Source organism: Ammospiza caudacuta, chromosome 6 (genome assembly GCF_027887145.1).
Source record: "Ammospiza caudacuta isolate bAmmCau1 chromosome 6, bAmmCau1.pri, whole genome shotgun sequence".
NCBI lineage: Eukaryota > Metazoa > Chordata > Aves > Passeriformes > Passerellidae > Ammospiza > Ammospiza caudacuta.
The window spans coordinates 43,046,754-43,057,136 of NC_080598.1; the positions used below are offsets into that span (position 1 = coordinate 43,046,754).

The 10,383-nt window shown below is 55.4% G+C and overlaps 1 protein-coding gene across 1 annotated transcript; it reads right to left on the bottom strand.

Annotated features, from left to right (window-relative positions):
- Positions 1–1,504: 1,504 nt before the first annotated feature.
- Positions 1,505–9,277, bottom strand: RPS6KL1 (ribosomal protein S6 kinase like 1). The gene is made up of 10 exons (XM_058807416.1): positions 9,040–9,277; positions 8,627–8,751; positions 7,697–7,789; positions 6,858–6,905; positions 6,007–6,139; positions 3,761–4,657; positions 2,865–2,954; positions 2,631–2,713; positions 2,257–2,352; positions 1,505–2,131 (listed from the first exon to the last, which is right to left on the bottom strand). The coding sequence occupies exons 1-10, from the start codon at positions 9,275–9,277 to the stop codon at positions 2,021–2,023; spliced, it is 1,914 nt and encodes a 637-aa protein (XP_058663399.1). The 3' UTR covers positions 1,505–2,020.
- Positions 9,278–10,383: the final 1,106 nt, after the last annotated feature.

The following is a 10,383-nucleotide window of genomic DNA, read 5'->3' on the forward strand; positions in this document are numbered from 1 at the left end:
AAATGATTGCACTCACAGCTGCCAAGCAGATGAAAGGGAGGGCAGTTCCTGGTACTGGTGCCTTCATTTTCCTGGCAGCTAGGGAAACTGAGTGCAGAGTCAGCTTTTTTTGCCTGGCCCTGGCTAAGGTAGGTTAGGGGAAGAGGAAAAAGCCCTTCCTTGTTCTGGGAAGAGTAGAGAGTCTAATTCTTGCACAAATCAGTTGAATGAAAGAGAAGGTTTTGATTAAAAAATGCTGCTTGCACTGAGCCTCTGTGCTGGTTTAGGATACAGAGGGTCCACCTTGACTTTGTACATGAGCCTGGGGATGCCTTTATTCTGTCTGGAGCTGCAATAAATGAAGCCTTCAATCCAATCAGGAAGGGAATATACAGTCAAACTCTTAAAATTATGCAAACTGCTTTATTTAATCTACCCTGTCAAGGCTTGCTGTAAGAGAGTAGTGCTTGAAACTTCCTTTTGACTCTTTGGGTGACACTCATTGCACTGTGTTGCAAGATGCCATGCTGTGGCTTTCGACACAGGGTCCTTCCTCCTGAACCTCCCCTGAGTCACAGGACTAGGAGGCTGATGGGCAGGAGTGTAAGGGTGCAGCGCAGGCTGCCATGGCGAGGAAAAGCCCCAGGTTCAGCTGCTCCTGCTCAGTCCTCCAGTTTCTGCACTGCAATGGAGGTGTCCGCCTTTGCTGGTGTAGATGAGTTTCTCCAGAGCTCTGCTTCCCTCTGGTGGACGAGCACTCCTGCTGCTGCCTGGGAGGGTGTCTTTGCTGCTGTGGGCAAGCAGGAGCTGGAACCAGCAGCCACAGAGACATGTGGCTGTCATTCCTTGCTATGGGAGATCAGTGAGCAGCGTGAGGGGTGCTGGGAGAGGAGGGCCAGAACCGAACTGCTGCCATTGCCAGCTCATCCTTGAGCCTGTGGCTTTTACTTGCACAACTGAGCACAGCAGCCTCCACCTTGGGCTGTCAGCAGACACCTGTGTATGTGCTTTTTCTTTAATCCACAATCTTTGTACATGTGGCCTCCTTCCCTCTGTGCTGGCTCTCAGAGTTCCCCCCCTTCAAACCCTCACTGTGTGGTCCACCAGGGATGAGGGTGCTCAAAGCATGGTTGGCAGGGCTGCTGTCTTGCCAGGTGAAAGGAGCACCCAGCATGGAAGGCTGGAGCCACAACACCTAACACTGACAAAGGGCTGGAAGAGAACCCAGGCATTTCTCCCACATCTGAGCTGCAGCCAAACAGCTGTGCAGACCTGGCAGGCTGTGAGGCAGGCAGCAGCACAAGGACAGAAGGCCAGGTACTTCACCATCTTCTGGGGTTTGGCTGCAGGGTGCTCATGGCTGGGGGTGACACCAACCCAGGGCTCCCAGGCAGGTTTCAGAAACACAGCTGGGGCTCTCTGTCACTCAGCAGGCTTGGCCTACACCTGGCTGATGCAGCTCAGAAAGAAAAGGACAATTCTCTAAGTGATACTGAGTAGTTTATTTTTTTCAGAGGGCCAGGGGGAGAAGAGCAGAGGGCTCCTTGTGTCACCCCTGCAGCAGGGATGACCCACACACACACACACACACATGCAGTCAGGGAGGGGCAGAGACCACAGGCTTGGGCTCCAGCCAGCAGGGCCCAGGGGGGCTGCACTTGAAAGCCACAAAACATAGCAGAGCAGGGGGGGTCACTGGTAGCAGCAGAGATAAAAAACACAGGGAGGGAGTTTCAGGGCAGGGTGCTGAGCTGAAGAAGAGATGCCCCAAGAGGGGGAACACCACCACTTCCTGGAGGTGCACCCAGGTTCCTGTTCCCCCCAGGGAGGACCTGGAGAAGACAGGCCCAGCCTGACGCCTCCTCTTTGGAGATGGAGCAAACAGAAGCAGAGACAGAAGGACAGGTAAGGCTGCAGAACCTCGTGTGCCACAGCTCAGGGCAGCCCTCGAGGCAAGCCTTCTCCAGCAGCAGTGCTGTCAGTGCCACAAGTGCCAGGGAAGCAGCCCAGGGCCCAGCTCCCTGGGGGAAGGAGAGCCTGCCTAGCCCACCAGCTTGTTCCAGGGGACTGTGCTGAAGAAGGAGTGAGACTTCAGCTTTGTTATGCCGCCTCCTCCAGAGCCCAAGCGTCGTTTGGGATTGTACTGCAGGAGCTGCAGAGATAAGCAATGGGACAGGAGGATGGGGAGAGGGGGACACTGGAAATGGTACCAGGCTGGACCCTGCCTTTCCCCAACATCTATTCCCATTCTCCCCCGCACCCACCCGAGCCCCTCACCTCAGTGAGCAGCGATGTAGCAGCCAGGCTGAGGCCCTCTGGCAGATACAGCTGGGTGTGAGGCTGAATCCCGGATGGATGGTTTTGGGAGAGTGGCTGCAGGAGGCAGAGGGTGATGGTAAGCAGAGGCACCAAGGAGGGTTGGAGCACCCTGTTGAATCTTCATTGCCACACAACCCCAGTCCTACACAGCAGCATTTAAAAGCCCTTAACACCCAGAGATCATGCACAGGCACTGGGAATCACATGTCTAAAGGAACCTGGCCAAGAACTGAGGTGCCAGCAGGGCAAGGCACCCTCCCAGCCCCACACAGCAGGCAGCCCTTAAGCCTCCTCCTCCCCTGTCCTCCTTACAGAGCTCCTCAGCCTCTTACCACTCCTGTCAGCAACTCATACAGGAGAGAGCCAAAGCTCCAGCAGTCAGCTGCTTCAGTGGGCTCCACGATCCCCCCCACTTCTGCAGAAAGAGACAGAGGGGTTAGAGCTGGAGGCAGGGAGCACTAGTGACCACACTGTGCTGGGCACATCTCACTGCCTGTAGAAGCCCCCTCTGTCTAATTGGAGCCACTGTGCAGCAAGCTGGAGAAGCCAGGGGACACATCCCTTACCTGGAGCACTGTACAGCTCTTCCCGTGTCTGGCTGCAGTACTGGGGCTCCACCTCTGTCCACTGGCCAAAGAAGGTGAGACGGACATGACCTGCAGAGCAGCACCAGAGTCAAAGGCAGGAAGCTTAGGAAAGACTGGGGACTCTGGTCATAGCACAAAGCCAAGCCATATCCCTGCCCCTGGGAGCAGCCAGGGCACAGGGGCTCTGTCATGCCCTGAGCCCAGAGGAACTGAGCATCCCCTGGCACCACACACCCCTCTGCTGGCTCCCAGTGCTTGCCCCAGGTGCACAACAGGTGAGACTGCTTGGGCAGGCTCCAAGCTCCCAGATCTCAGTGCAGGCTGGGGTGAGGGAAGAAGAAGGTTTTAAAGGGGAAGGGGAGGAGAAGGTTAGCTTTCTCCTTGTGCAATTCTCTGCATTTTTCTTAAGCAATTTGTAGCTCTCCAATTTGTCCCAGATGCTGCCAGCTGAGCAGGGACTTGCACTGACAGCAAGACATGGCTCAGAGGGATGGGACAGCTCCAGAAGGTCCCCAGCAGGCAGTTACTATAAGCAGGGGAAATCTAACCCACTAGTCCCACTAACCACAGGCACAGTTCAGCTGGTCTCAGCTTCCCCAGACTGGGATTTCCCAGGCAGCCAATCCCCATGTGGGAGCAGGGGCAATGCATTTCTGTGGCTATGGCCCTTGACTCCTGCTGCAGAGCCATCTCTTGTAATAATTACTTGGAAAACCTAAGTGAGATCACACTTGCAATTTCAGAAATACTAAACCTTCCCAGACTCCCACCCTCCTCCAAAGCAAACACAAGAAAGGCCACATCTTCTGGAAATGGGTTAAGCAGCAGTCTCCCAGCTGGGAGACCAGTTTCCTCCTCCTTGGGGTATTACCTACCAGCTGTATCAAGCAGCAGGTTCCTGGGGTTGAGGTCCCGGCACAATACACCCTGTTGGTGAAGTCCCTCCAAGGCCAGGAGGATTTCTGCTGCCCACAGCTGCACCTGCTCTTCCTTCACAGCCCACGCTCTCCGGCTGTGCCCATGGGAAGCCAAAGCTCTGCATTGTCCTGATGGTGGCTGTTTGCTGAGCCAGCCACAGGTCAGGCTTGTTCCCCAAGAGGGCTCCCACACGGCTGGGTCAGGCACACTGGGTTTGCCAGAGCTGGACAGGGCAACTCCTGCAGGAAGCTGCCTCTCACCCAGGGTCAGGAGGGGCTGAGCGTGGGAGGCCTCAGACACTTTCTGAGTCGGCAGTTGCCCTGCCCCTGGCTGGCCCCCTCTCACAGTCTTTGGTACAGGGACAAGCCCCTGGGGAAGCCTGAGGCCTTGTTGGGAGGGTGTTCTCTCCGATATGCAGCCTGTGCTGCTGGTTAGATCATTCCATGGGTAGACAACCAGGCCCTGGTCAGGGCATTTGGCTGACACTGCTGGAAAATGGTCCACACCACTAGACACAGTCTGTGCCACACTCAGATCCTGTCCTCCAGGTGCAGCCCCACTGGCACCAGCAGGAGCCAGGAGAAGCTGGCAGTGGTTCCCTGAGCCAGAGTCTGTGGGGCCGGGGGACTGCTCCTGGGGGAGTGAGGCATCAGTGTTTGCCAATGCTTGGTAGTTCACAAAGCCTGGGAGGCCACTGCCTGTCCAAACGGGGAGGATGGATACTTGGCTGCCACCCTGGGAGTTTCCCACACCATCCTCTGTGCCGTGGTGCTGGAGGGCTTGAATGGTGTTTGAATCGGCACAGTCCTGCTGGACACCGTACTGGGAGTGGAGGTGAGACCACAGTGTCCCCCCTGGAAAGCAGAAAGGAGAACAAGTGATGAGGCAGAAAGTATCCCTGGTTCCCCCACTGCTGACATGGCCCATTCAGGGGCCCAGTCCAAAGCCCACATAGTGGGGTCATGATGGAGCATCATAAATGTCCCCAGCAGCAAAGCTCAAGTCCATGCAGAATGCACCCCCGCCCTACAAGCACACCATGCCCAATGCCACAGCTTCCCTAGGACCTGGCACACCTAAGTCCCATTCTCTCCTCCTTTAGCAGCCCTCTCCCCATTCTACAGAGTCTCTTTGATCCCACCTCTGCCACTTCCATGTCACAGACAAGCAACATGTTCACAAATGCTCCTGACGCCACTGCCATCCCCACTTCCCCCTGAAAGCCTTTCCTTCCTGTGTGACAGAAATGCCAGAAAGCTCCCACAGCATGGCACGAGGCCATTGGTCAGCAAGGAGCCAGAGCAGCAGAGCCTGGTGCCCACAGCCTGTTGCCTTCCAGTAAGGCTTCCCAGCCTTACTACATTCAGTGCTGGCTTCTTTCTGCAAACTCAGCCTATAGCAGTGCACAAGGAGTTGAGCCTGTTCTCCACATCAGCCTCTATTTGTCATTACTGGACTCCAGCTGCTGCTCCCTACACATCCATTCAACCAGCAGAGTAAATGAGCTCCATGGACAAGCCTCCACCCTGTCATACTTCTTCACCAGGATCTGGGACAGCCTCAAGTAAGCCTCCTCAATGTACCAAACCCCAGTATGCTCACTGCCCTTTAAGCCCTAATTTTCCATTCCCTCTCTTTGGTGTGATCTCAAAATCTAGTCTCACGTTTTGTAACCAAAAAAAAGTGTTTCATAAAGGTCTTGTCAAAAGATAGTTTTGTTCTACAACATTCAGGTGAACTACCTCACTTCGTTTTCCTTCTCCATCACCTTCCTGTTATGGTCAGACAATGCCAGTAAAATGGAGAGGTTTTTCTTTCCAAGATGCTGAATCACATCAACTTCATTACTCAAAGGCATGACTGCCCCTCCCATGAGGCACAGTGGCTCATCTCTCTAAAGACTGAGGCTGGTTTCTGTATAACACACCCACACAACTTCTTTCTCCATATGGGTCCCCACAGGCCCATTTCTAGGTCACATCCTCAGCCAGTTCTTATCAAACCTCTGCAATTCACAGCTGAACTTCTCTGTTCACTAAGTCCCCAAGCCCTGCTACCTTCACCACCCTTCTGTGAAGAAGACAGCATACATTATCACCATAAAAAATGGTCCCAAAACAAGAGGAGAAACATACTTTGGCCTTTAAAGAAAGGGCAGTTTGGGATAAACCAGGATGCTTCACAGATGGATGTCCTCACTCACCCTGCACGTGCTCCAGATGGAGGAAGATGGAGTCCTCGCTCACATAGTAGCACAACAGCTTGACCATGAAGGGGACCCCGTGAGGGATGATGGTCTGCCGCACACGGGTCTCAACGTGGGACTTGGGGAGGCTCTGAAGAGGGACAGGCAGATGGGTACAGCATGGCAGGGACTAGGCCTCTCTGCAGCCTAGCACAGGCAGAATGTGCCTTCTGCCAAGCCCCATGGCTGCTCCCAGGTCACCCATGATGGAGCTCCCCCATCTGCACAAACTTGTGGCTCATACAGCTCTGTCAGTCCCCAGCACCCAGCTGTGAGAAGGCAGGGCTCTGCAGAGCCCTGCCAAGGTAGGGCACTCCCCATCTGCACTGTGGGACCCACAGGGCACAGCTGCTCCACAGCACTGACTCCTCTTCAACACCCTGCTCCCTGTAGGGAGGAACCTGCCATCCCAACCCTTTTTCCTCCTCCCCTGGAAATGATGCTTCTCCCTCTCATGCCAGATCCTCCTTGTCCAGTTAATGAAGTACTTCATTGTTAGTTCCAAGGACACTGAAAAATACTCTAGGACTTGTAATGAGCACCTCTCACAACCTGTTTCAGGGGTTGACTCAGTTCCACACAGGCTTGAAGTGTTAAAAGTCAGAGAAATGGATGACCAAGGAGAACCATTTCCCTTCTGATCACAGAGGGTGGTTGAGGCAGCCAAAAGAAGGTTTTTGAACCATGAACTTCATCCAGCCTCTGAGAGCAGCTATTTGTCATCCTCTCATCTGCCCCAGCCATCAGCTTGGACAAGGTGGCCCCAGGCTGAGAGGGAGAAGCAGGCAGATGGAACTGAAAACACCCACCTTGAGTATAAAGGTCTCACCAGTGGCTGGATCCTGGACAATCTGCACCTGGACAGTACATACAGAATGGTCAGAAGTGGTGACCCAACACATAGCCTACAGGAATGACCCAAGGGTCTCATCTCTGGAACTGTTACAAACTCCCACCCAACTGGAAGAGTTTTGTGAGGCTCAGACCCTTATTTTTGAAAGGCAAAACACAGGTAATGGGCAAGGAAATAGCCATGCAGCCAAGAAGCAGGAATTAAACCAGGAGGAGGCTCCCATGCCAGTTTTACTTCCTTCACACTGAAGGGTTTCACAGTGCTCTTTTTGGGCTCAAACTGGGCCTTGGCAGGACAAGAGGATCCCATCAGTCCTGACAAACTGAGGTGTGTGAACAGCAGTGGAGAGCAATGTGCCATGTGTGTGTGTGGATATAGTAAGCCTGGCACCTTCACTCCAAGATAATGAACTTCTAATTAGTTTATTTCCAGACAGTTCAGCTTTTGCTGAAGTCTAGATTATCCACAGGAGTCCACCATTGTGGCACCTGGGCATAAAACACAATTCCATATGTGGGAAAGAACGAGGTGCATAAACCTTCCTGCTTACCATATCTTGGGAGATATGGTAAGCAAAAGTGATAGAACATTAACAGATTTCCCAATCAACTCCTTAAGAGGTCTTGAGTCCTCTCCTATGAATTTTTCTGGGTGGGAATGGTGTGGGTGGATACCCCAACATCGCTTGATGGATGTGCTGAGGGTGGCACCCCCATTCCAGCTGCTAGGACCCTCCAGCTTATGCTCCCTCTGGTCCAGCCCCAGCCTCACCCTCCCTCCAGGTGAAGTCATTACCTTATCAATCACTCCCACAACCTTGCACCGTCTCAGGTTCTCCACTGCCGAGCTCAGTGTTCTGATGGGCCGGAAGCGCAGGCTGCTGTAGCCCTGCAGGGTGGTAAGGGAAGAGGAGGTAGGACCTAGAAATGCTGTTGTTCATTACAGTGGGTGAAAAAGGCCCCTGCATTTTCCAGAGTACACAGAAATGCTGCCCAGCTGGTCAATATGCAAAGAAAACACTCCAATGGCCATGATTCATTTCTAACATCAGCTAAACCATTTTCTTGGCCAACCCCTGGATTTCTATGTTTTCTATATTTTCTAGGGAAAGCTTGCACTTGCAGCAGATTTAAAAATCACACCAAAATTTGAAGCTAGACCTGGACTGTTTCAACATTAAGGGGATCTTTGTGAAAGGTAGTTGTCTTTCTCCCTGCATTCTTCCCACTAGGCTCTGACCTTGCCCTTCCTTCTTTAACCACCTCCTTCCCACGACGCAGAAAGCAGCCACGGCCTTTGGTTTCCATACAGATGGAAACGATGACAGATGGGAAGAGCACATTTCTAACATTTGACAGGGTGGTTCCCTGCAGTGGCTTCAGTCTCCACAAAAATGTCCATACCCACTATGGGGGCAGCAAGCTAAGCTAAGCACACTTTGGAGGGTGGGGTCCTGGGAGCACCCTGGGCAGCCTGGGCCCACCTCGGCTCCTTGATGCAGACAGGGCGAAGAGCTGCCAGCTCCCTTACAGCCCCTGGCAGGCCAGGACCCTCGGCAGCTCCGTGTGCCTGCCGTTTTCTCCACACATCTTAGCGTGGTATCTGGCAGAGGCAGACGTGGAGGACCACTGGGGCTGCTTTATGTGCGTGTCCCCATCCCCACCCCGTGTCCCGGTGCCACAGCACCGTTGCCGTCCCCCCGCGCGGCCCCACGCCAGCCCTCACCGTGGCGGCGGTGCTGCCGCCCCCCGCCGCCCGCTGCAGGTGGCAATTGAAGATTTCCTCGGCGCGCCGCAGGTACTGCGTGATCTTCCGCTTCACGGCCTCCCGCCGCTCCTTGTTGGGGTCAACTGCGGCCGGGGCAAAGGGTGGCTGTGAGGGGCCTAGCTCGGCCCCGAAGGACTGGCCACAGTCGCCAGGTGATGCCCCAGCCCTCTCGCCCTCCTCCCGCTAGGGATGCACTCCCTGCAGAGATGCCCCAGCGCCCTCAACACACCCCCTAGCGGGATTTTCCCGTCCCCTCGTCATTCTCCCTGCAGGGATACCTTGGCCCTCTCACAGGTATGAATGCCCCGGAGGCCCGGCTGGTGTCCCCGGAGGGATGCCCCGGTCCGCCGCCCCCGGGAGGCCGCACACACCCTGCACGCCGCGGAGCAGCACGTCCACGCCGTTCTGGTAGTGGTTGAAGGCCTCCTCGTAGTCCTCGCTGACGTCGCGCTCCAGCGCCAGCCGCAGCTGCCGCGCCGCCTCCACCAGGTAATCCCGGCGCCCGCCGCCCTCGGGCCCCGCCGGCACCACGCGGCCCCGCAGCTGCCCCAGGTAGACGCGGGCCTGCGCCAGCGCCCGGGAGCAGGGCTCGGCCTCCGCGCGGCTCATGGCGCCGCCGCGACACCGCCAGCGGGCAGCGCCGCCCGCCCCGGCCCCTCCGCTCACCCGCGGGGCCCCCCCCGGCACGGGCCCCGCTCCCCCAGCCCCGCCGTGCCGCGCCCGGGCAGCGCCGCCGCCTGCATCCCCCGGCGCCGCCGGGCGGAGCGGCGGGGGCGCGGCAGGGGCGGGCCGTGCTGATTGGCCGCGGATGAGATCATCATCATCATCATCATCATCATCATCATCATCATCATCATCATCATCATCGCCCCCCGCGGGGTCCGCGCCCGGGTCCCCCCGCCGGCGTCCCGCCCCCGCCCGAAGCAGGCCCTCCTCCTCCCCGTTAACGCGCGGTAAGCGTCGCTCCACTTGCTTTATTATCATCCTTATTCACCATTAATTGTCCTTAATTAACCAAGCTCCCGTTCATTAAATTGTGCCTTCGCAGCCGTGTTTCCTTCCTCCCATAAAGCTTAAATTAGCTGTGTTTTAATTAGCCTTTGTTGCTGCCGTCCACCCATTCCAGCAGCTCCCCGCTGCCAGTTACGATGGTGATATCTTGCCACTTCATCACGGCCAGCCCAGGGTACCCTGGCCCTTCCCGATTTCCTCTTTCAGATGAGTGCCGTTGGCCCTGACACTGAGCTCTCAGCCTGACCTTCTACCAGCTCTTGCAGACTCTTTGGGTTTTACCAACTTATTCTAAATGTACAGCACAGGGAAGATCAGCACAAGTGCATTCAGGTGCAGCAAAGTGACAGCATAATCGATATCCCAGCTGGTGGTAAACAAATGCTTTGTGTGTGAAAAATACCAGTCTTTGGCTTATCCTAGAAACATGTATTCCTGCCCTCCTGGCCTGGCTTTTTCATGGAAGGCCAGGAGGCCTTGCAGGGTCTGCTAGATCACTGCACTTCTTAGTGAAGGAGATTTGCTGAACCAGGAGTGCTCAAGTGGTTACTACCGACTGGCCAGCTGGTTTGCTGTGTCTGTGGGATGGTTGGTCCCAGACTAGATAACTTCCTTACCACTGGCATGGCAGGGGATCTGCAAAGGGAGAAGGGCTGGAATGAAAGCTAAGGGACACCCTTGGGAAAACTGTGCTAAGATTGCCT

Coding starts and splice junctions, on each gene's coding strand:
- RPS6KL1 (XM_058807416.1), bottom strand. CDS start 9,277: ATGAGCCGCGCGGAGGCCGAGCCCTGCTCCCGGGCGCTGGCGCAGGCC. Junction 6,140..6,857: donor GTGAGACCTTTATACTCAAG/GTGGGTGTTTTC, acceptor GTCCCTCTTCAG/AGCCTCCCCAAGTCCCACGT. Junction 2,714..2,864: donor AGAGCTGTACAGTGCTCCAG/GTAAGGGATGTG, acceptor CTCTTTCTGCAG/AAGTGGGGGGGATCGTGGAG.